General features: G+C 41.6%; 1 protein-coding gene and 1 pseudogene across 4 annotated transcripts; both read right to left on the bottom strand.

Moving 5' to 3' along the window:
• Positions 1-2,295: 2,295 nt before the first annotated feature.
• On the bottom strand, positions 2,296-3,111 carry LOC149979239 (zinc finger BED domain-containing protein 4-like; annotated as a pseudogene).
• Positions 3,112-8,608: 5,497 nt separating this feature from the next.
• spsb3a (splA/ryanodine receptor domain and SOCS box containing 3a) lies at positions 8,609-24,835 on the bottom strand. 4 transcript variants are annotated; one of them, XR_016485172.1, is made up of 7 exons: positions 24,568-24,835; positions 16,359-16,497; positions 15,850-16,027; positions 15,379-15,566; positions 14,911-15,013; positions 12,020-13,214; positions 8,609-11,460 (listed from the first exon to the last, which is right to left on the bottom strand). XR_016485172.1 is itself a non-coding variant. In XM_021624335.3 (7 exons), exons 2-7 carry the CDS (start codon positions 16,482-16,484, stop codon positions 11,051-11,053), a joined length of 1,131 nt encoding a protein of 376 aa, XP_021480010.2. In that variant the 5' UTR covers positions 16,485-16,497; positions 24,568-24,835; the 3' UTR covers positions 8,609-11,050. The 4 variants fall into 4 exon arrangements, 3 of the variants coding, with proteins under 3 accessions (XP_021480010.2, XP_021480012.2, XP_090049037.1); XM_021624335.3 differs by having other exon boundaries at positions 13,089-13,214; XM_021624337.3 differs by having other exon boundaries at positions 13,089-13,214; positions 24,220-24,778.
• Between the last annotated feature and the right edge of the window lie 645 nt (positions 24,836-25,480).

The raw sequence follows: 25,480 nt of genomic DNA, 5'->3' as shown, positions 1-25,480 counted from the left end.
GGCGACGAGTATGAAGTGAGGGCCAGCCAACGAGATCATACAGGTCACAGTGGTGGGTAGTGTATGGGACTTTGGTGACAAAACGGATGGCACTGTGATAGACTGCATCGAATTTGTTGAGTAGAGTGTTGGAGGCTAAATAAATATCTCTCTACTATTATTCTGACATTTCCCATTCTTAAAATAATGTGGTTATCCTAACTGACCTAAGACAGGGAATTTTTACTTTGATTAAATGTCAGGAATTGTGACCAACTGAGTTTAAATGTATTTGGCTAAGGTGTATGTAAACTTCCGGCTTCAACTGTATATATATATTTTCATTCGATAATGATAATCATCAGGATATTAATCAAATAGTGTTTCAAAGTTGCATATCTGCTTCAGACTCAAGAATACCTGAACAAACGAAAGGCTTTAATGTTTCTTATTTGTCAGAAGTAGAACTCACAAATAACATTTTAACTCCATTAAAAAAAAGCTGTAAACCCTTACAAGTCATGAGCAATAAATATATATTTTTTAAATAAAATAGTGCAAGTCAATATTCATTATAACTGTTAGCCTAATGGCACATCACCGTTTATATTGGGGTAGTTGTCTTACCTTACAAGTAAGAAAGACAAGTCTGTCTACTGTCTCTAGTTTTAATGATAATTATCACAATATTTATCAAATAATGTTTAAAAGGGTCATTTCTGCTTCAGACTCAAGCCTGCCTGAACAAATCGAAGGCTTTAATGTTTCTTATTTATTGTCAGAAGTAGAAGAACTCGCAAATAACATTAACTCCTTTTTTAACTTGTTATGGCTGGGCGCAGTATTGAGTAGCTTGGATGAATAAGGTGCCCAGAGTAAACTGTCTGCTACTCAGGCCCAGTTGCTAATATGTGCATAGTATTAGTAGATTTGGATATAAAACACTCTGAAGTATCTAAAACTGTTTCAATGATGTCTGTGAGTATAACAGAACTCATATGGCAGGCAAAAACCTGAGAAAAGAATCCAACCAGGAAGTGGGAAATCTGAGGTTTGTAGTTTTTCAACTCTTTGCCTATCGAATACACAGTGTCTATGGGGTCAAATTGCACTTCCTAAGGCTTCCACTAGATGTCAACAGTATTTGTTTGATGCTTCCTTCTGTGAAGTGGGGGCGAATGAGAGAGGCATGAGCTGACCACGTGCTTTCACGTGATAGTTAGCTTCAGTTCCATTGCAATTCTACAGACAAAGGAATTCTCCGGTTGGAACATTATCGAAGATTTATGTTAAAAACATCCTAAAGATTGATTCTATACATCATTTGACATGTTTCTACAGACTGTAACGGAACTATTTGACTTTGTCTGCACCTAGTGATCGCGCGTCATGAATTTGGATTACTGGGCTAAACGTGCAAACAAAAAGGAGGTATTTAGACATATATTATGGACTTTATCGAACAAATCAAACATTTATTGTGGAACTGGGATTCCTGGGAGTGCATTCTTCTGATGAAGATCAAAGGTAAGTGAATATTTATAATGCTATTTATGACTTCTGTTGACTACACAACATGGCGGATATCTGTTTGGGTTGTTTTGGTCTCTGAGCGCTGTGCTCAGATTATTGCATGGTGTGCTTTCTCGGTAAAGCTTTTTTGAAATCTGACACAGCAGTTGCATTAAGGAGAAGTCTATCTTTAATTCCATGCATAACACTTATCAATGTTTATTATGAGTATTTCTGTAAATTGATCTGGCTCTCTGCAAAATCACCGGATGTTTTGGAACTACTGAACATAACGTGCCAATGTATACTGAGATTTTTGGATATAAATATGAACTTTATCAAACAAAACATACATGTATTGTGTAACATGAAGTCCTATGAATGTCATCTGATGAAGATCATCAAAGTTTAGTGATTAATTTATCTCCATTTCTGCTTTTTGTGACTCCTCTCTTTGGCTGGAAAAATGGCTGTTTTTCTGTGACTAGGCACTCACCAAACATAATGGTTTGGTTTGCTTTCGTAAAGCCTTTTTGAAATCAGACACTGTGGTGTGATTAACTAGAAGTGTATCTTTAAAATGGTGTAAAATACTTGCATGTTTGAGGAATTTTAATTATGAGATTTGTTGTTTTGAATGTGGCGCACTTTCACTGGCTATTGTCATATCGATCCCGTTAGAGGGATCTCAGCCCAAAGAGGTTATAGCTGTAAATCCTTACAAGTTATCAACAAGAAATAAAATAAAAACATATTATGCAAGTCAATATGCATTATAACTGTTAGCCTAATGGCACATCACAGTTGAAGTTGGGGTAGTTGTTGTCTTAAGAAAGAAAGACAAGTCTATCTACGGTCTCTGGCTTTAAAGCTACCCTATGGCAGGTCACCATGTTGCCACCTGTGCTAAAAACACGCTCTGAGGGGGAGCAGGTCACAGGAATGCACAGGTAGCGCATTGCCAGGTTGCTGACTTGGGGAAAGTTTTTGGGGGTGGATCTTCCACCAGTCTAGTGGATTGGTTTCACGGTCAGCATCAGGAGTCTGAAGGTAGCAGCTGAGTTCCTTTTCTACCAGCTGAATTTCAGTAAGACCTGTGGTGGTGGAGCATGACTTTTTGAAAAAAACTGCCCAGTGACTTTCTCTTTTTAGCTGGCAGTTGTGGTGAAGCAGCAGCAACGTCTCCCTGTGCTGGGCTTGGGTTTTCATGTCCCTCATTGACCATCAGAGACAGCTCGTGCTTTTATGTGGCCCTCCTTCTCCTCTTTGATGTAATGTGTTTTAAATCTAGGGTCGGCCAAAGAGGCTATTTCCAGGAAGTCATCTTATTTCTCATTCAGAGGCCATGACTATCGTTTTGATTTGGGTGAGCTCTGTTTCACCATCATCAGGTTTCATGACCTCTGTATTGAACAGGTGTAGTACTGGCTTCAGGTAAGACACACTGACATAAGACTAACCAGACAGAGCATCTGCAAATTCTAGGAGTGGGGTCAATGCCTGGATGATGGACTCAAGAACAACTATATCTGTATAGGTGGGAGCTAAGTGCTGGGTCTTCATGTCACTGGACAAGACCTGCGAAATGGCCTTGTCCTGCTCCAGTATTCTTTGCACCATCTTTTGACATGATCCCCACCTGGTAGGCGACTCTGTCACCAACTTGTGCAGGGGTAGGTTGTGTTCTTTTTGAGCAACTGCCAGGTCTCCCTTATTTTTCCAATAATAGGAAAAGGCACCTACCACTTTCTTTCACACTCCAATTGCTCAATCCACCCGTTTGTCTCTACCCACTTAGAGAAATCAAAAGATTTTAATAAAATGTTAATCACAATAATCCCTTTAGTTATGTACAAATGTAATATTTAACTTCATCAGTTGATGAAAAAAAAAATCACATTTAGCACTTCAATATATACAATTGACTAGGTTTCTTACCAATGACGATGTCCAAAACATTGCAGTCGGGTCCATTTGTTGATTTGAGCGGCCTTCACCACGTTCACACCACTATCTGTTGTAATAATGCAGACTGGTCTGTCTTAACTGAGTCCCCAGGAGGCGAGAGCTTCAATGAGCCCCTCTGCTATAGCTTCACCCGTGTGGTCGTCGGGAAAGTATGATGTTTGAAGGCATTTCTTTTGAAGATTCCACTCTTTGTCAATATAGTGGACAGTGAGGCTAATATAAGGCTCTGACGTGTAACTAGACCACAGATTGGTAGTAGTAGCAAAATACGTAAAATCTGTCTTGAGCGGACTTCAAAAAGCCAAACCCCATCCAAATAACTGAAACAGTTGAACCTCCTTCTCCATGGTTATCACTGCCACTGTTTTCGCCTACATCACTAATTTCTGTGGTTAATAATAGCTACTCCATCACTCGAGGTGGTTTGTAGTGGGCGTATATCTCCCCACATGCATATTGTCACTTCTCCCCACGTTCCTGCTGCGTCACAGAGGTGAAATAGACTGCTGTACCTAATTATTCTATATCAACATTATCGAAAATGAATCTAAACGTTTTTATATCGTTATTGAGGGAAGTAATTACCTCAATAATTATTGATTTATCGCCCAGCCCTACTGCTCTCTTTGTTCTGAGTGTTTGCAGTGCTACTGTTTTTAGTTAATCTGTGTATCTCACATATTATGTGCCCAGTATGAGAGCAAGAAATGTTAATTAGCAGATAATGACAACAGTAGCTGTAGATGATGTAATGAAAAATTGGAGGCTGGTTGGATCCACATCTGGGTGTTGAGCAGAACCCCTATGTCCTGGAGAACAGGAGCAGAGTTAAAAGGGAACAGGGTAGAAGAAAGAGACAAAACATACAGGTTATACTTTACTGTGAGAAAATTTGATGGATTAGTGCAGTGTTATAAATGGTTGATATGTACTTTGCAACAGTTTTGGAAGGTATAGCCTACCTCAAGAAGGTCCCCCTCCAACTCAGAGCACAAAGAATCCGACTGATCTGAACTCACTGGCTCTGGTGGATCGGAAACCTCATGGGGGGCTCAGACAGTCGATTGTCCTAAAGTCATTTGGAGAGGTAAATTGAATAAGTACATTCTTATAAGCTCAGCATAACTACCATTTTTTGCATTCTCAAATGTCAACCAAAGCATAACATACTTTGTCTATTGAGCTTCACCGAAGTGTAGGGCGTCAGGGCTTTCAGTGGTCGATCGTCCAACTGCTCCAACTGGAGAAGATTGTTGGCTTCCACCGAGGTAACCCTAGGAAGATGAAGAGAAAAATATCAGTGATAGGGAAACTGAAACTACTTTAAGGTTATTTTGTGTGCAAATGCAAATAGTTTTTATCTGTGATTTTTTAAAATTCACCTTAACAGATGGTGACCCCAGCTAGGAGCTAAAGAGCGGCGAGGTTTCCCAGCTCTCGCCTTCCTTTCATCCTTCTTCCAAACCAAGTAATTTGCCCGTATGTCGAAGCACTTGGTTCCCTTCTTGATTCTCTGCCTTGTCCATGTTCAGTCTCACCTTGATTGATAACAGGAATAAATGCAATTATATTTAATATTACAAATACATTTCTTATATCTCTTGGTGGGACCTTATATAGACAGGTGCATGCCTTTCCAAATCATGTCTAATTAATTGAATTTACCACAGGTGGACTCCAAGTTGTAGAAACATCTCAATGATGTTCAATAGAAACAGGATGCACCTGAGCTTAATTTTAAGTCTCACAGCAAAGGGTATGAATACTTACGTTATGTTTTTTATTTTTAATAAATGTGCATACATTTCTAAGAACCTGTTTTCACTATGGGGTATTGTGTGTAGATTGATGAGGAAAACATTTTATTTAATCCATTTTAGAATAAGGTTGTAATGTAACACAATTTGTAAAAAAAAGAGTCCCTCGGTCAAGTTTTGAATTTCAAGCACAGATTCGACTACAAAGACCAGGGAGCTTTTCAAAAGCCTCAACGAAAGGCAGTGATTGGTTGATAGTTAAAAATAACAAATCAAACATATCTTTTTGAGCAGGTTAATAGTTATGCTGTGCATTATATTCTTAAACATAGCCGGACACATAAAAGATAGTCGCCCTTCTGAACTGAGCTGCAGGACAGGAATGAAATTGCTCAGGGACGTTAACATGTGGCCATTGGTGATTTTAAAACATTTATAGAGTTCAATCTGTGATGGTAGAAAACTGAGGATGGATCAACAATACTGGGGAGTTTTTCAGGGTAAAAAGAAACAGGATGGAGCTAAGCACATGCAAAATCCTAGAAAAGCTGCTTCAGTGTGTTTTACACCAGAGAGGGAGAGGAATTCCCCTTTCAGCAGAACAATGACCTACAACACAAGGCCAAATCTACACTGCAGTTGTTTACCACGAAGAGAGTGAATGTTCCTGAGTGGCAAAGTTAGTTGACTTAAATCTGCTTGAAAATCTATGGCAATACTTTTTTTCTACGACAACAAATCGCCTTCTACCATGAGAACATCTTGTCTATGTGTGAGAACTTAGTCTTTTTCTTGTCTTCAAATCCCTGCCAAAAGTCACGTGACCTAAACGCTTCCAAATATGGAGTTGCAGGTTCTCCATATCTCTCCCATGTGCAAATATTTATGGCAGTCATTTTACTTAAGGCCCTCAATTTACAGTTAGGAACCAATATACACAGTCAGTTAGGAAAGCAAATGCTAGCTTTTTTAAACAGTAATTTGCATCCTGTAGCACAAATTCCAAAAGGTTTTAAGACACTGTAATGTCAATGGAGAATAAGAGCACCTCCTCCCAGCTGCCCACTGCACTGAGGCTAGGAAACACTGTCACCACCGATAAATCCACGATAATCGAGAATTTCAACAAGCATTTTTCTACGGCTGGCCATGCTTTCCACTTGGTTACCCCTACCCCGACCAACAGTTTTGCACCCCCGGCAGCAACTTGCCCAAGCCCCCCCCCCCCCACACTTCTCATTCATCCAAATCCAGATAGTTGATGTTCTGAAAGAGCTGCAAAATCTGGACCCCTATAAATCAGCTGGGCTAGACAATCTGGACTCTCTCTTTCTAAAATTATCCGCTGCAATTGTTGCAACCCCTATTACTAGCCTGTTCAACCTCTCTTTCGTATCGTCTGAGATCCCCAAAGATTGGAAAGCTGCCGTGGTCATCCCCCTCTTCAAAGGGGGAGACACTCAAGACACAACCTGTTATAGACCTATATGCATCCTGCCCTGCCTTTCTAAAATCTTCGAAAGCCAAGTTAATAAACAGATCACCTACCATTTCGAATCCCACTGTACCTTCTCTGCTATGCAATCTGGTTTCCGAGCTGGTCATGGGTGCACCTCAGCCACGCTCAAGGTACTAAACGATATCATAACCGCCATCGATAAAAGACAGTACTGTGCAACGACCTTCATCGACATGGCCAAGGCTTTCGACTCTGTCAATGACCGCATTCTTATCGGCAGACTCAACAGCCTTGGCTTCTCAAATGACTGCCTTGCCTGGTTCACCAACTACTTCTCAGACAGAGTTCAGTGTGTCAAATTGGAGGGCCTGTTGTCCAGACCTCTGGCAGTCTCTATGGGGGTGCCTCAGGGTTCAATGCTCGGGCCGACTCTTTTCTTTGTATATATCAATGCCGTTGCTCTTGCTGCTGGGGATTCTCTGATCCACCTCTACGCAGACGACATCATTCTGTATACTTGTGGCCCTTCTTTGGACAGTGTTAACAAACCTCCAGACGAGCTTCAATGCCATACAACACTACTTCCGTGGCCTCCAACTGCTATTAAATGCTAATAAAACTAAATGCATGCTTTTCAACTGATCGCTGCCCGCACCTACCCGCCGACTAGCATCACTACTCTGGACGGTTCTGACTTAGAATATGTGGACAACTACAAATACCTATGTGTCTGGTTAGACTGTAAACTCTCCTTCCAGACTCACATTAAGCATCTCCAATCCAAAATTACATTTAGAATCGGCTTCCTATTTTCGCAAAACAAAGCCTCCTTCACTCATGCTGCTAAACATACGCTCGTAAAACTATCCTACCGATCTTTAACTTCGGAGATGTTATTTACAAAATAGCCTCCAACACTCTACTCAGCAAATTAGATGTAGTCTATCACAGTGCCATCCGTTTTGTCACCAAATCCCCATATACTACCTACCACCGCGACCTGTATGCTCTCGTTGGCTGGCCCTCGCTTCATATTCGTCGCCAAACCCACTGGCTCCAGGTAATCTACAAGTCTTTGCTAGGTAAAGCCCCGCCTTATCTCAGCTCACTGTTCACCATAGAAACACCCACCCATAGCACGCGCTCCAGCAGGTATATTTCACTGGTCATCCCCAAAGCCAACACTTACTTTCCTTCTAGTTCTCTGCGGCCAATGACTGGAACGAATTGCAAAAATCACTGAACCTGGAGACTTAAATCTCCCTCACTAACTTAAGCATCAGCAGTTAGAGCAGCTTACCGATCACTGCACCTGTAGACAGCCCATCTGTAAATAGCCCACCCAACTACCTCATTCCCCAAATTATTTATTTTTGCACCCCAGTATCTCTACTTGCACATCATCATCTGCACATCTATCATTCCAGGGTTAATGCTACATTGTATTTATTTTGCCACTATGGCCTATTTATTGTCTTACCTCCCTAATCTTACATTTGCACACACTATACATAGATTTTTCTATTGTATTATTGACTGTACGTTTGTTTATCCCATGTGTAACTGTTGTTGTTGTCGCACGGCTTTGCTTTATCTTGGCCAGGTCGCAGTTGTAAATGAGAACTTGCTCTCAACTGACCTACCTGGTTAAATAAAGGAAAAAAAATATTCACTCTGATAGATCAGATTTGTTGAATGTACACTAATCTGAGCAATGGAATGGTCTGAGTTCCATTGACTCCTTTTCCACATCTATGGCCATCTGTTGTCATGTCACCTGCTAGGTTGGAAAGCGACCTCTGCTTAGACTACGAATACCAGTAGAATGTTTTTGTCAATATGATTTTCAGATCACAAAAATGTATTTTTTGGCCAGAGCTGCCTCAGCTGATACCGCTGTCTGTACTCTGAAAGTGACATTTGTTTTGCAAAGAAAGGTTGATTTGTATTTTATTTGATGTTGATATGCCAAGGTATTTGCATTGTGCCATTGTAGGTTCTTTAGACCAGCAAACATTACTTACTTAATCCTTAGTTCTTGGGAGGAACATTGGTGTGCAAACACAAGATTTATATTGTTATTGCAACCTAACAGAGAATACTGAATGTAAATGATTTTTAAAGATTAAACATTTGCTGGAACCAGGGGGAAAAAAGGCAAAAAGCACAGATAATTTGACCAAAAAAAAACAAAAAACCTTGCCAATACAGCGATAGTTCTGTGCATATTTCACCTATTCATCTTAGTTTCAGTCAAAGGCCATGCTTTAGATATACATTATTGGAGAGAAAGATTGACAGAGATCAAGATAAGAATAAAGGCCTACACATACAGTATGAACATGAGCATAGAAGATCCATTTATATATCCCGTTTATACAGTGCATTGGGAAAGTATTTAGACTCCTTCACTTTTTCCAGTTTGTAACATTACAGAGTTGTTTTAGAAATTTTAGCAAATGTATTCAAAATAAAAAACAAATACCTTATACATAAGTATTCAGACCCTATGATAGGAGACTCGAAATTGAGCTCAGGTGCATCCCGTTTCCATTCATCTCATCTTTGAGATGTTTCTACAACTTGATTGGAGTCCACCTGTGGATTGGACATGATTTGGAAAGGCCCACACCTGTATATATAAAGGTCCCACAGTTGACAGTGCATATCAGAGCAAAAACCATGAGGTCGAAGGAATTGTCCATCGACTTCCAAGACAGGATTGTGTCGAGGCACAGATCTGGGGAAGGGTACCAAAACATTTCTACAGCATTGAAGGTCCCCAAGAACACAGCGGCCTCCATTCTTAAATGGAAGAAGTTTGGAACCACCAAGACCCAAGAACCCTGATAGAGCTCAAGAGTTCCTCTGTGGAGATTGGATAACCTTCCAGAAGGACAACCATCTCTGCAGCACTCCACCAATCAGGCCTTTATGTATGGTGGTGGCAGCATTCTGGAGGGATGTTTTTCAGCGGCAGGGACTGGGAGAGTAGTCAGAATTGAGGGAAAGAAACTAAGCAAAGTATAGTGTGATCCTTTATGAAAACCTCTGAATGTGATCGCAAATTTATATAATTTTTTTTTTTTTAAGTTAACATTTCTATAAACCTGTTTTTGCTTTGTCATTATGGGGTATTGTGTATAGATTGATGAGAAAAAATAACAATTGAATCCATTTTAGAATAAGGCTAATGTAATAAAATGTGGAAAAAGTCAAGGGGTCTGAATAGTTTCCAAATGCATGGTATATACAAGTGCTTTGATGCATAAAATAAACATTGTACACTGAAAAATACACATATATTTATTATAATATGTGGACACCCCTTTTCTACCCCCTTTGCCTTCTTTATTCAGTAAACTGTCTACAGCCCAACCATTGGATGCACAGGGGTGACAACTAAATCAAATGTCTGTGTGACTAACAGACACGAGTCTACCATCAAGCAGAAGGAGAGCATAACAGGGAGGTCGGTATAAGAACGGTGCATGACAACTCACAGTTCAACACAGTTCAACATGTGTATAATAGTCATCACTCCCCCAACCAATATCTAATACGACAGCAGTATTGAGTGAAAAATGAATCAGAACCCCCCCCCCCCCCTCCCCCCCTAAAACGTGTTAAAAAAATAAATAAAAAAGTTGTTGATATGACAAAAATAATTCAGGGGAATACATTGTCAAGCTGATCTAAATAAAAGAAAGAATAAAAGTTTGCTCCTGCTCCGAAACAAATGTGTTGATTAACAACAAAATAACTTTGTTTCACTGAGTATTCATAACTGTCAAACTGATTACTTGAACTGTGTATTACCTGCAGAGCAAGAACATATAAATGTAACAAGTAAATGTCCTGGAGACGACATTTTGACAACTCAACTTTCGTTCTTCGGTCAGCTAAAACAGAAACTTAAAATATGGCCTTACGGGCCACTCCTATAGCAATCCAACCAGCTTTTCATATACAAGGAGAAAGCATGGTGACAATTCACATAATGCTGCACTTGGTCTCTTTTCATTGATTCCATGTCATTCTTCTTGTTGCATATACTGTTAATGTACACTGAAGTTTGGCCATAGGTCTTTGTTTGATCTTGATTAAAATGTTTCCACAACACTGTCCCCCGTTCCTGGGTTCACCCATTAACGGTAACGTGTGTGAGTGCGTATGTGTGTAAGGGATTGTGAGTGTGTCTCAGGGAGGGGGCAGGGATTCAGTCCAGTTCATGGCTGAATCCAAATGGCACCCTATTGACAAGAGTCCTATGGGCCTTTGACCAGTAGTGCACTATATAGGGAATAGGGTGTCATTTAGGACACACGTGGCGTGTGTTTACATTGTTTACATTGGGGGTCAAGTCGGATTCCCGTCACGTCCAACGACACCTCTTCCTCTGACATGCCTCAGGGTCCGACGAACACCCCTCAGAGTCATCGCTTTCAGAGGACAAGGCCCCGGCCAAGGGGGGCGTAGGGGTTGAGTCAGACCCCAAGCCCCCCACCCTCCCTTCTTCCCCCTCTGGGGCCCCCAGGAGGCCGTTGTTGAGGCTGAGGACCCAGCCCAGCTTATTGTGCAGCAGGTGGCGCAGGCCAGGGGGCAGCGGCAGGACGCTCAGGGTGTCTGGGCACTCAGGGAGGAGCTGGCGGAGGCGGGCACAGCACAGGTACTGCAGGGAAGTGGGCGTGAAGCAGGAGCGGATCATCTTCATGCTGCTCTTGGCTGCTGTGGAACACACCATGGGGTAGAAACGCTTGTTCTGTAGCGCCGTAGCCGCCACGCCTGCAGAATAGAATACACACTTTACTGTCCAGTTTAGAATGGAAATGTTTCCATTTTCTATCACATTACCCAACGTCACACACAAGCAAAATGCTAGGCGCAGCACAGGGGTAAATAGCTGGGTACATGCAGAGGGGGAATATGAGAAATCCTAGGTACGTTCCATGTTAATTAGGTCTAGAAGTGATTTATAGCGCCAGTTTTCCCATCCCAGATCAAGCCTAGTCCAATCACTTTGAATGGAAATTTTCCTTAGAGCATGCAATGTAACCCAGGACTAAGCTTAAATCAGTGTCTGGGAAACTGGCCCCTAATGCCCATCTAGTTACATGCTGCCTAACCACCCATCTAACATGCAGTGTTGGGGAAGCTACCCTGAAAATATAGTTTATCAAGCTACCAATTGCAGCATGCCTAAGACACGTTCACGCAGATGAGCAGGGACCCTGGGCATCTTTCTTTTGGTGTTTAGAAAGGCATCTTTTGTGTCCTAATTTTTCATAACTGTGACCTTAATTGCCCACCGTCTGTAAACTGACGAGTTGCGGTTTTGTCTCACCAGGGGTGATGGTCGGATTCTTATTTATCGTTGGGATCGATTTGGAGGTGGAGGGTCTGTCATGGTCTAGGGCGGTGTGTCACTGCATCATCGGACTGAGATTGTTGTCAATGCAGGCAATCTCAACGCTGTGCTTTACAGGGAAAACATCCTCCTCTCTCATGTGGTACCCTTCCAGCAGGCTCATCCTGACATGACCTTCCAGCATGGCAATGCCACCAGCCATACTGCTTGTTCTGTGCATGATTTCCTACAAGACAGGAATGTCAGTATTCTGCCATGGCCAGCGAAGAGCCCGGATCTCAATCCCAATCCCATTGAGCACGTCTGGGACCTGTTGGATTGGAGGGTGAGGTCTATGGCCATTCCTCCCATAAATGTCTGGGAACTTGCAGGTGCCTTGGTGGAAGAGTGGGGTAACATCTCACAGCAAGAACTGGACAATCTGGTGCAGTCCATGAGGAGGAGATGCACTGCAGTAAATGCAGCTGGAGGTCACACCAGATACTGAATGTTACTTTTGACCCCCTCCACCTTTGTTCAGGGACATATTATTCAATTTCTGTTAGTCACATGCCTGTGGAACTTTTCATTGTATGTCTCAGTTGTTGAATCTTGTTATGTTCATACAAAGATTTACACATCTTAAGTTTGCTGAAAAAAATGCAGTTGACAAATGCAGTTTGCTGAGTTTAGTTTACTTAACTAAAGTTAATTTGACAAAGTAGTTCAGCACATCCAAACTACTTTGTGATAAATGATATCTTAATCTAAAATGTCAGACTATAAATTGCAACAGTCAAATGTTAACAAAAACTGTTTCAAGTGAGAATTAGGCATGTCTGATGCCTCATCCATATTTTCTTATCTTTTTGCCCAAAAAAGTAGTGTAGTTCCAGTAGTTAGCTACAACGCTACATGGCAAAAAAGTTATTAACTACTCAAAACGCTACCAAGATTTGAATTTAGTTCAACTAGTACCAAGCTACTGCAAAACATAATTAAATTACTATGTGTAGATCACTACTCACCCCACCTGGTCCCCTTGACCTGTGACCCCGGTAATTACCTATGCACTTGCGGTTCTTAAAGAAGGTGAGTGTTCCGTGCCATGTGTCCAGGTGCACTCCGATGATTGAGCCCTGGCCGAAACGTGAGGAGAAGTTCACCTTGTCTCCTTTATGATGCAACAGACCTAGAAGAAGACGACCATATTAGCATTATAAGGGGAAAACAAAACAGGCTCACACAAAATTATTTCATGTTTCAAAATGTCTTTATCCAGATGAAGGGTACTATTATGGGATCCCCTGTGGCTCCTAATTATGCTAATTTGTATGTGGGTTACAGTCCATTCTCAACGCTAAAAAAAAGAGAAGATTTTTTGCACAACATTATTTGGAAATGGTACATTGATATCTTGGTTCCATTCTGGAATTTTCCATTCCAGTTAGCTCATCAAATGCCAACTAGCGTTAGAGCAATGACAGGAAGTCTATGGGAACAGCTTTCCGACCTACCTTCATACTGGATGGTCATGGCTTAACAGCTTTTGTCAAATTGACATCAAAAGTGATGTTTTTGCATTTTAGTTAACCCAAATCTCCTAACCTGCTACAAAAAGTCAAATTGGACAGAAGCTGTATTCCTTCTAGTCAAAACCATACTGGAAGAAGAGACATACAAATTATATCCACAAGTTAATCTGACTCTGGGGAAGTAGATAAAAGGTCTTCATTGCCAACATCCGAAGTATCCCTTAAACTCTTGTTTGGGGGACCAAAGATTCATTATGCAATCTTACACACATCAAATCAGTTTACTTGATATTTTGATTATTTGTGAGGTTAATGTTCTATACACAGACCTTTACAAGAAACCCACTGATCATAACAGTTTGCTGAAGGCTGATAGCTGTCACCCGCTTCCCAGAATCAAAATAATTAAAAAAAAAGCCAAATCCGACTTCAAATGAAACACTGAGATAAACATAAAATACCGATTATTGGAGGACCAAAAAAAGCCAATACCGATTAAATCGGCCGATTTTTTAAAAATGTATTTCAAATAATGACAATTACAACAATACTGAATGAACACTTATTTTAACTTAATATAATACATCAATAAAAATCAATGTAGCCTCAAATAAATAATGAAACATGTTCAATTTGGTTTAAATAATGCAAAAACAAAGTGTTGGAGAAGAAAGTAAAAGTGCAATATGTGCCATGTAAAAAAGCTAACGTTTAAGTTCCTTGCTCAGAACATGAGAACATATGAAAGTTGGTGGTTCCTTTTAACATGAGACTTCAATATTCCAAGGTAAGAGGCTTTAGGTTGTAGTGGGACTATTTGTAGTAGGACTATTTCTCTCTTATACCCTTTGTATTTCATATACCTTTTGACTATTGGATGTTCTTATAGGCACTTTAGTATTGCCAGTGTAACAGTATAGCTTCCGTCCCTCTCCTTGCCCCTACCTGGGCTCGAACCAGGAACACATCGAGAACAGCCACCCTCGAGGCATTATTACCCATCGCTCCACACACTTGCAAACCGCAGTGTTTGACAACCCTGCATAGGAGTTACTAGATAGTGTGTGGCTTTCCTTTTCTTTTTAAAGAAAACAAAAAAAACAGGCAACACAGGGTGATGATTTCACTGTGTATGTTTTGTAATCAAGGGCATGGGTTCAAATAGTATTTGTTTTTTGAGCTATGCTTGATTGAGCTTGCCTGGCACAAATACGATAGCTCCAAAAGTGAAAACCCTGTCCAGCAAAGCAGGCACCACTCAATCAAACGCTGAACATATGTGAAAGAAACTAATACTATATGAACCCAGGAATGCTTGTGATAAGTACTATCTGATGGATTATATGGTTTTACCAGTGTAGGAGAGACCCCAGCTGTCATCATCTTTCCCCAACAGGCTGCAGAAGGTATGTCTGTACTTATCCAGGTTCACGTCACAGGTTCCGATGCCTACCATCTACACAACATCAAAAGTCTTCATTCAACATGTTCACCTTAATCACATCTAAAAATAGAACAGTAATCAACATGCTTACCATCATACAAAATGCAAAAGGTTCACAAAATAAGCTTTAGGAAAGAGAAACCACTAAACTTCCTAAGGTCTTACAAGCCTAAGCCCCAACCCCCAGCAGTGGAGGCTGGTGAAGAGAGAAATTAGAGGACAGGCTCATAGTAATGGCTGGAATGGAATGAAAACAGCTCCATTCATTCCATTAAATATGCCCGTCCTCCTATTTAAAGTGACATCAGACTCTTTAAAGTGACACCAGACTGATCATTATAATCCGGTCTCCTGAGAAATGATGGATGGAGCCTCACCATATCGGTCCCGTACACTGGTGATGTCATCTTGATCTCCCAGAAGTGCTGGCCATCTGCCAGCTCCTTGGAACCTCTGATGGCTGCTGTGCCACAGCTGTACTCTGTGTGGAAGTTGACTTTGCGGTTGTCGCAGGTCATCAACGTGGCCGTGGAGCGGTTACTGTCGTCCCACACCCAGTCGAAGTCTGCAATGTCAAGAGGTCAGTGGATCCAATGACAGTTGACCTGCAACATCTCAGACACTTAGATATTTTAATAAGCAAATAATGGTGAGAGTTTAACTTTGGGAACACCCTGATACAGCTTGGGCATGAAACAGATGAAAACCCTCAGAAACCGTGTGAAATACCTGAAGGGACTACCTGAATTTGACCAATAAAAAACACTATTCCACTTCAAAACGTTTTGCTACGGTGTGCCCTTCTGAACACCACCTTAGTTTCTCCACCCTGCCCCTCCCATCCTCACACTGGTCTTCCTCTCCACAGTGGCAGTCTTTGATGCGGTGGAAGCCCCGGAGACGTGGGTTGTAGCTGGGCTCGGCCTGGGAGTCACAGGTGCAGTACGACTCTCCGGTAACGGGCACGGCACTGGGGACCGGTGGCACCATGTGCCGGTAGTCTGGCTCAGAGTCTGAGTCACTGTACTGCAGAGGGTACAAACACAATTTACAAACAGTACCTAACAGTGCTCAAATATGTCAGCTGTGCTTGACTCCGCATTTCTGGCACAATGGAACCATCTACGTCAGAGGTGTCAAACTCATTCCATGGAAGGCCAATTGTTTGCGGATTTTCACTCCTCCCTTGTACTTGATTGATCAACTAGCCTTAGGTCCCTGATTAGTTAGGAACTCCCCTGACCTGGTCTTAATTGGACACAAATTGAAAGGAAATAACAAAAACCAGAAGACAATCCGCCCTCCATGCAATGAGTTTCACACCCCTGGTCTACGTCCGTCACAAACCGACCCTTACCTGTAAGCGTTCGTAGCCCCACTCCTGACTCTCTGAGGCCAGTACCTGCACTCGGGAATCAGCGTCTCGCCGTATTCCACTCCATACGTAACGCCATGCCCGGCTGTTCCTGCTCCGCCTTGACATTGCAGCAGGACACCTGGGGGAGGGAGGAGTCAGGAGAGTTGGATGGACAAAGGCTGCGTCCAAAATGGCACCCTATTCAGTGCATTACTTTTGACCAGCCCTATGAGCTCCAGAAGTTGACATTTTTATAAAGTAGGCAAAAATGTGAAATGCAGTGCATTTGCTAAGTATTCAGAACACTTCACATTTTCCACATTTTATTACGTTACAGCCTTTTTCTAAAATTTAATAAATAGTTTCCCCACCTCATCAATCTACACACAATACCCCATAATGACATAGCAAAAACAGTTTGAAATATCACATTTACATAAGTATTCAGATCCTTTACTCAGTACTTTGAGAGCCCCGACGCTCGGTCTGAACATTAACACGCATCGCTTGTGGTATGGTTTTGGAAGCATAAGGACTTTATATTTCATATCAGGGAGAAATAATTTTCAAAAAACATAAAAGGACAAATTGATACACACACACGTCTTTATAGGGTTAGTGTTTCCACACCGCCATCTCCATGTTACAGTGTGTTTACGGAAGACAGAGGGACCACCTGTGCTAATTAGCTCTCTAGTATGCTCCTAACATGTGTGTAATGGAAGAAGGCCGCCAGAAACGTGTTGTCACTGAAAAACACTGGAGGCTGCAACTGTGATAAAGCCAGTTAAAAGTGTATACTTCGCATTTGTGAAATGATACTGACGCGATACCAAAGTAAAGGGCTTTATGTTTCTAGAACCATATCGCAATTTAGAATAAATTCAGGTTTAGATAAGAGTATTTGGCTGTTTTGGCTGCCAAAGCCAGTCTACCTCTTAAGATACTGTGAAGGTCCTTGGACCTTAAGGAGTAACGGTAGGCTCCTTAACCTCAAAGTCTAAGCCAGGGATCATCAAATAGATTCAGCCGTGGGAAGATTTTTTTCTTGGGTGGATTTGCAGACTGCAAAAATTTGCTAGCTAGCTAACCAACAATCGTAACCATGTGAGACAACAGGTGCTCATTGTGCAAATGTATTTATGTTTTTAACAAACATTGGAGACGAAATACAGTTTACATGTTGTCAACAATCTAAGCCAACCCTTTCTGTTTTGCCTCATAGTTGCGCACGTGTTGGTTTTGTTGCTAAACAACCAACCCGTCTATTAGTTTGTAGGCCAAACCGTTTGGATGCTACAGACGCATGTCTTTGTGAGAAGACCGATTTTCTGGATTTCTCCTGGTCTGACAAACAGTGATGTAGCTCTGCCACATTTCACAGCAGATGCAGAAGGCCGACATAGGTGGATGTGGTGGATTGAGCCTATGTAAAATTTTAAAAAACAAACATGTTTATCTTAGACAGATTTTGATGGGGACATTTTTATTATGTTAGACTGATGCACGGGTGCATCAATCGACTAGGGGGGTTAACAGTACATCTAGGGCTAACTGATGTCTAGCCACACCAAACATAATGCATAAATTAAGATTTCCCATTCAGGCCGTTTAAGTTTTAAACAAATTGTCACAGTTCCGGTTTGCTAAAGGGGCACCAATGCAACGGATAGAATGATGAGCCAGATATTTCACCGGCTGTATAAATATGAAGCATCCAGTTGCTGTTTCCACTCACTACCAAATATGGTGATGAGAGGAAGTCCAGTGGCCAGCAGTGTGAGAAGATGGCGCAAGATGGATTTTGGCCATCATTCTGCTAATTTTCTCATCGATTAAACATTTGATCACCATACAGCTTTGTTTCCAAAACTAAAATCTTTAACAGAATAGACTGTTTTGTAGACTTCACCCTTTGCCAGAGTTTTAAAAAATTGCATTGTTTAGAAGTACAAGAGCGAATTTACTTATTGCACACGCACTTCCGAGTAGGCCGTTCCCCAACATAAATGTGCAAATAAAATGCTAGAACGCGGCAATAGGATCTCATTAGCTTGTGCTTGGCTCTGCCCACCTCCTTGCTTGTTCTGCCCACTATAACTATTTTACTCCCATTGCAAAACTAGTAGTACACGACTCCAGGATTTTTGGAGTCGAATGTAGTCAACTCTTGCTCGACTCCCAAAATGATTGCAGTCCTTACTAGGAAGATTACATTTGCGTTCTAGAGGACTGACATGAGCATGATGCTGCCCACTTGCCTATAAAAGTCCCATTTTGTTTGAATATATAAGGTGATGTGTAGGAACTAGAATATTTCTGTGATATTTATCTGTGTGCAGCCTTGACAGATCCCATGGGATGATGCAGTGCACTACACTGATAAACCTGTTCTTTGCCATGTTATAGCCCTATTCGGTCGTAGCCCTATTATAGCCCTATTACTAGAGCGGTTGTTTCATCTTCAGGCATTTCTCTTAAAAAAAATATATATATATATATATTTCAGTGTGACCTGTTGCTGGCTGTTAGGCAATGAGTCAGGCTGATGCGGAGTGAGTGATTGGTGGGGAGGGCCAGAGGAGGTTGTATGTTTGTTTGTTGAGAGAGCACTACAGTCATGTAGTGCGAAAGGAGAGAGCAGCACGTGTGTACGTTGTGACAACTTTTTACCAGTTGTAGGTAGGCCATTTAGATTGTCATGGAGACAGCAATTTCTATCCCTTTATCCATAATCATATAATAATACGCTAGAATGCACATCAAGAAATAATGGAGACAAAGTGCAACAGGTGTAAAATATATTTTCACCAAAAATTCATAATTTATCTTAAAGCTATTTTGAGATGCATTACACTACTTTCAAGAGTGAACCATTTTATATTGTATTTATTTTCTAAATTGTGATGTTGTGATGTCATCAACAGGAGCCATGCTTTTACTCCTCAGTTTGCTCAAAGTGTGATGAGGAGAGGTATGTGTTGAATGTACATGTTAGCAAATGTTCACAAATGTTGTTGCACTACTGTCGGTAGGAATATATATTAGCATGAATGGGGATAATTTGTGTGCAACTTTACAAGGCTAGCCCAGCTACCGTTAGCTTAGGGTGCGGGAGAGAGTCTCTTTGCTGACGGCAGCATTAACGTTTGCCTTGGATTTGTAGCCATTCCACGCAGGTATGTTGTGAAATGTGAGGTTTTTGTATTTCATGTTGTGCCTAGTTAGCTGTCGTTCATTTTGTTACCTGTCCGGTCACGCCAGGAATGGCATTGTTGAAAATAAAAGAGAGCCGCACACTCTAGGAGCTCAGATGCAAAAACTTAATACCAACGTTTCGACAGCCAAGCTGTCCCCATCAGGGTATATGGCATTGTTGCCTCATTAGTATGCCTCGGGTATAATAGTACATTAAAATAAATATTTTGCACATATTAGAAAATTATTAGTGTACAACATTTATTAAATGAAATTTTAGTCTTTTGAAAATATTAACATGTATAATATAATGTACAATGTATTTTTTTTGTTGATGTGAGTTTTCTCAAAGCGTGTTGAGGAGAGGCAATTACACTTGTGCATGAGTCCAGACGGCAGCATTAACGTTTGCATTCCATGCAGTCATTAAAAGAGACAAACCGCAGAATTGTGTCCAGAGCTTTCATTTCCCTCCCACCTTCAAATCAAATTGTATTTGCCACAGGTGTAGACCTTACAGTGAAATGCTTACTTACAAGCCCTTAACCAACAATGCAGATAAGAAAATACCCCCCCCCCCAAAAAAAAGTAAGAGATAAGAATAACAAATAATTAAAAAGAGTAGCAGCAGTAAATAACAATAGCGGGGCTTTATACAGGGGATACCGGTACAGAATAACACCGGTGACGAGGTAATTGAGGTAATATGTACATGTAGGTAATTATTAAAGTGACTATGCATAGATAAGAGTGTAGCAGCGGCGAAGAAGGGAGGGGGCAATGCAAATAGTCTGGGTAGACATTTGATTAGATGTTCAGGAGTTTTATGGCTTGGGGGTAGAAGCTGTTTATAGAAACCTCTTTGTACCTAGACTTGGCACTCCGGTACCGTTTCCCGTGCGGTAGCATAGAGAACAGTCTATGACTTGGCTGGAGTCTTTCTGACAATTTATAGGGTCATCCTCTGACACCGCCAAGTATAGAGGTCCTGGATGGCAGGAAGCTTGGCCCCGGTGATGTACTGGGCTGTACGCACTACCCTCTGAAGTGCCTTGCGGTCGGAGGCTGAGCAGTTGCCATACCAGGCAGAGATGCAAACCGTCAGGATGCTCTCGATGGTGCAGCTGTAAAACCTTTTGAGGATCTGAGGACCCATGCCAAATCTTTTCAGTCTCCTGAGGGGGGAATAGGTTTTGTTGTGCCTACTTCATGACTGTCTTGGTGCGTTAGGACCATGTTAGTTTGTTGGTGATGTGGACGCCAAGGAACTTGAAGCTCTCAATCTTCTCCACTACAGCTCCGTCGATGAGAATGGGGTCATGCTCGGTCCCCATTTTCCTGTAGTCCACAATAATCTTTGTCTTGGTCACATTGAAAGGTTGTTGTCCTTGCACCACGCGGTCAGGTCTCTGACCACCTCTCTATAGGTTGTCTCATCATTGTCTGTGATTAGGCCTACCACTGTTTTGTCATCTGCAAACTTTAATGATGGTGTTGGAGTCGTGGTTGGCTATGCAGTCATGAGTGAACAGGGAGTACAGGAGGAGACTGAGCACGCACCTGAGGGGCCCCCGTGTTGAGGATCTGTGTGGCAGATGTGTTGTTACCTACTCTTACCACCTGGGGGCTGCCCATCAGGAATCCAGGATCCAGTTGCAGAGGGAGGTGTTTAGTCCCAGGGTCCTTAGCTTAGTGGGTCTAGGGTTTCTGGGAAAATGGTGTTGATGTGAGCCATGACCAGCCTTTCAAAGCATTTCATGGCTACAGATGTGAGTGCTACAGGTCGGTAGTCATTTAGGCAGGTTACCATAGTGCTCTTGGACACAGGGACTATGGTAGTCTGCTTGAACCATGTTGGTATGACGGACAAACATGTAGAGGTTGAAAATGTCAGTGAAGACACTTGCCAGTTGGTCAGCACATGCTCGGAGTACACGTCCTGGTAATCCGTCTGGCACTGCTGCCTTGTGAACGTTGTCCTGTTTAAAGATCTTACTCACATCCGCTGCAGAGAGCGTGATCACACAGTCATCCGGAATAGCTGATACTCTTATGCATGTTTCAGTGTTACTTGCCTCGAAACGAGCATAGAAGTTATTTAGCTCGTCTGGTAAGCTAGTGTCACTGGGCAGCTCTCGACTGTGCTTCCCTTTGTAGTCTGTAATAGTTTGCAAGCCATGCCAGATCCGACGAGCATTGGAGTCGGTGTAGTATGATTCGATCTTAATCATGTATTGACGCTTTGCCTGTTTGATGGTTTGTCGGAGGGCATAGCGTGATTTCTTATAAGCTTCAAGGAGTTCCGCTCCTTGAAAGTGGCAGCTCTACCCTTTAGCTCAGTGCGAATGTTGCCTGGAATCCATGACATCTGGTTGAGGTCCCTGTGGGGACGACGTCATCGATGCACTTATTGATGAAGCCAGTGACTGAGGTGGTGTATTCCTCAATGCCATTGGAAGAATCCCGGAACATAATCCAGTCTGTGCTAGCAAAACGGTCCTGTAGTTTAGCATCTGCTTAATCTGACCACTTGTTTATTGACCGAGTCACTGGTGCTTCCTGCTTTCATTTTTGCTTATAAGCAGGAATCAGGAGGATAGAATTACAGCCATATTTGCCAAATGGAGGGCGAGGGAGAGCTTTGTACACATCTGTGTGTGGAGTAAATGTGGTCTAGAAATGTTTTCCCATCTGGTTGCACATTTAACATGCTGATAGAAATTAGGTAAAATGAATTTGAGTTTCCCTACATTAAAGTCCCCGGCCACTAGGAGCGCCGCCGCTGGATGAGCGTTTTCCTGTTTGCTTATGCTGGTATACAGCTCATTGAATTTGTGCCAGCATCGGTCTGTTGTGGTAAGTAGACAGCTACGAAAAATACCAGAACACAACGCAAAAAGGTACCAGTACAGAACCTGTTACAAAAGTAGTGGAAAACGCACTAGAGCGCATTACATAAATTCACTCGGAGGTGGTTTAAACTCCATTCCAACGTTGACTACTTAAAGAAAAAGGTATCAAGCGCAGTGCTTTATGCATGCTCAGTTCTTGGGTCTCGGGGGCTACCCGAGTGGAAATTTGAAATGGAAGTTATGAAACTCCCTCATGTGGTTCCTTTTATGGGGAAAAGTTCTCATTGAAACTGACTTGAGCTAAATGTGGAGAATTACAAATTTGCCTCTGTTGGCCATCAAGTACCCTATTCATGTATATGCCATCGTAGGCTACCATTTGATACAATAAATATGCTGAAATTAAATGACGATATCACTGGAGTCATTGCAAATCAATTTGTGCCACTTGTGTAGCCTACCTGGACCTGGCAAAGCAATTTAATAAATAGCCTATGACTTCAGTTTGTTGATGTAGCCTTGTGTTATTATGAACACATTTGATTGACGGTAACAGTTGTCAGATTAGGCTACAGGTAAAACAAATAAAAATGAAACACTGGCTGTTGTTGACAAGTATATTCAGTTCATATGCATATTGTTCATATTTAACTGAGTGATTGAAATTATGACCCATCCTCAGTAGCCTATACCAGCAGGCTATTTGGGAAACAAGCACTTATGACGAAATCGCCTCGCTATTCATTAATTAGTCTTAATTTGAATTTAGTAAACTGCTAAATCGTTCAGTTTACAGCTTGCCTACATCTTATCTAGTATACTGTAGACTATCTGAAATTAGATGTAGGCCTATACGGGGCTATAGGATACCAGCCTTTAGCTAAGCAAACTGTCATTGCATTCATAAATCCAGATTTGTGTCTGTAGCCTATGCCTATTGAAATGACAAGTCAATCTCGCAAATGGGCCATTTATAATGGTTTGCAGTCTTAATATTTGGCACATAAAAGCACAATTGCCAGAAAATAGTCTAACAGTTGTTTTATGTTCATCCAAGTGTTTCTTGCTCAGAGATTGAGATCCTCTGTCTAACTTTCATCACTCAAACTCTCCTGTCGGATTAATCTATAGTTACGCACATGCAAAAAGGGGATTTATTTACATAAAATAAACCAGGTTCAAGGCCTGAATGCTGATTGGCTGAAAGCTGTGGTATATCATACCCTATACCACAGGTATGACAAAACATTACTTTTTACTGTTCTAATAAGTGGTAACCAGTTTATAATAGCAATAAGGCACTCTGAGGGTTTGTGGTATTTGGCCAATATACCATGGCTAACGGCTGTCTGCAGGCACTCCCCGTTGTTTAGTGCGTAAGAACAGCCCTTGGCCATGGTATATTGGCCATATACCATACCTTATGACATAATAAAGGAATTTGAATGTGGCAAGAGAAAATATAATTAACCCTTATTAAACTCGGCAGATCATTTTCCACCAATGGATGTCGGTTTGACTGCTATGATTAAGCAATATCATAACTTCCGATAATTATTTTGAGGAAACACGAATTATGCTTCTAACGTCGTTTCACGTTACTATGACAATCCTCCTAATTGTCTCGATAACGTTATGGAAAAATGGTTTGTCGTCGAAATTTGGCAACTCTCTTGCTGGGTGGAAAAAATGTGGATTCGTTTTCCAAGCCTTTTGGATGGGATTTGAGTGGTAATTGGGCTAAACATTTTAGCTTCACCTGGCAACCCTGCCTACTGTACACTTCACACACATGCACATATTTTACTTACCTAGTTGCTGTGCATAAAATATCTGATCAAATTAAGTGACGAGGCCACTGATTAGATCATGCAATCAATCATCTCGTGCATTTCGTCGGGTACGTTTTGGGCCTAACGTTAGCCGGCTAGCGGAACAGCCATAACGTGCTGCAACATGTTGTCAATTTAACTAACGTTAACCGGCTAGCTGTGCCTCCTTGGTCAAGAACTACAAATACATCATGGCAAAAATTGTGGAAATAATATGCATCATAACTAGTTACATATCTACAGTTAGTAACCTTTCTCCAACATGTTTTTGTTGACGTTAGCTAGCAAGTACCTAGCTGGATAGCGTTAGCGCGATTGCTAATGTACCTGTACTGTAACGTTACCAGCTTGCCAGTCGTCCGCTTCCTGTCTTACACTTAAAAATAATCCCTCGGTTTTCGTTAAACATCACAGGACTGAATACGTCAACATCTTAATCAAACATTTGCAGTTAAGTACAGTACATTTGCAGTTCAGTACATGCTAGTCGGCCAACAGAGTAATAAGAGTTTCTCAGCCCAGAGGCGCAACATCGCGAGACTTCCGGGAACACTTGCAAAACAGACCAGGCCTGGGTTTGAGACTACAATGGGATACGTACATTTTTTCCCCCTTACGCTTCGAACACTCCGACTCACCCGGATGGACACCAACTACCGGGAGTCCATCAGCCCAGTTGAACGCCTGGCCTTTTGTCTCCGGTAAACTACACTCTAGTACATTTTTAAAGCCTTTGATACCATAATTGATTGATATTTGATGCATTGTTTTTATGTGCAACCTAACTAGCTAAAGGGCTCTAGTTAATAGTCCATATTTGACATTAGATGTACTTTTACAGAATGTTCATTGGGACTATAACTTTTCCCAAAATTGGTTTATAATCCTTTTTGAAATATAAAATGTTACCAAATGAAAAGAAAGGTGCCTCCTGCCCTGATAAAGGTAGGCTAGTCTTCTCCAGGACCCATTGTTGTTCAAGACAGTTAGTCATTCATGACATTCTTATTGGACTCGCATACACTCTTAGTGAAAAAGGTTCCAAAAGTGTCCTTCTGCTTTCCCCATAGGATAACCATTTTTAGTTCCAGGTATAATACTTAATACATGGAACCCAATAGGGTTCTACTTGGAACCAAAAGGGGTACTACCTGGAACCTAAAAGGGATTTCCTATGGGGACAGCCAGAGAACCCTTTTAAGTAGATAGTACCATTCTTTCTAAGAGTAGAGTTGGCCTG

Source organism: Oncorhynchus mykiss, chromosome 12 (genome assembly GCF_057628025.1).
Source record: "Oncorhynchus mykiss isolate SJ-2025 chromosome 12, ASM5762802v1, whole genome shotgun sequence".
Classification (NCBI taxonomy): Eukaryota; Metazoa; Chordata; class Actinopteri; order Salmoniformes; family Salmonidae; genus Oncorhynchus; species Oncorhynchus mykiss.
This window is presented reverse-complemented; position numbering and strand designations above follow the sequence as displayed.

Excerpts from the sequence above, each read along its gene's own strand:
- spsb3a (XM_090192911.1), bottom strand. The coding sequence starts at position 17,762 with ATGTCGGCCTTCTGCATCTGCTGTGAAATGTGGCAGAGCTACATCACT. Across the intron at positions 16,498-17,682 it reads AGGAGAAATCCAGAAAATCG|GTGTCCTGCTGCAATGTCAA; the intron begins GTCTTCTCACAA and ends TCCCTCCCCCAG. Across the intron at positions 13,215-14,910 it reads CTGGGGTCTCTCCTACACTG|GTCTGTTGCATCATAAAGGA; the intron begins GTAAAACCATAT and ends GTCTTCTTCTAG.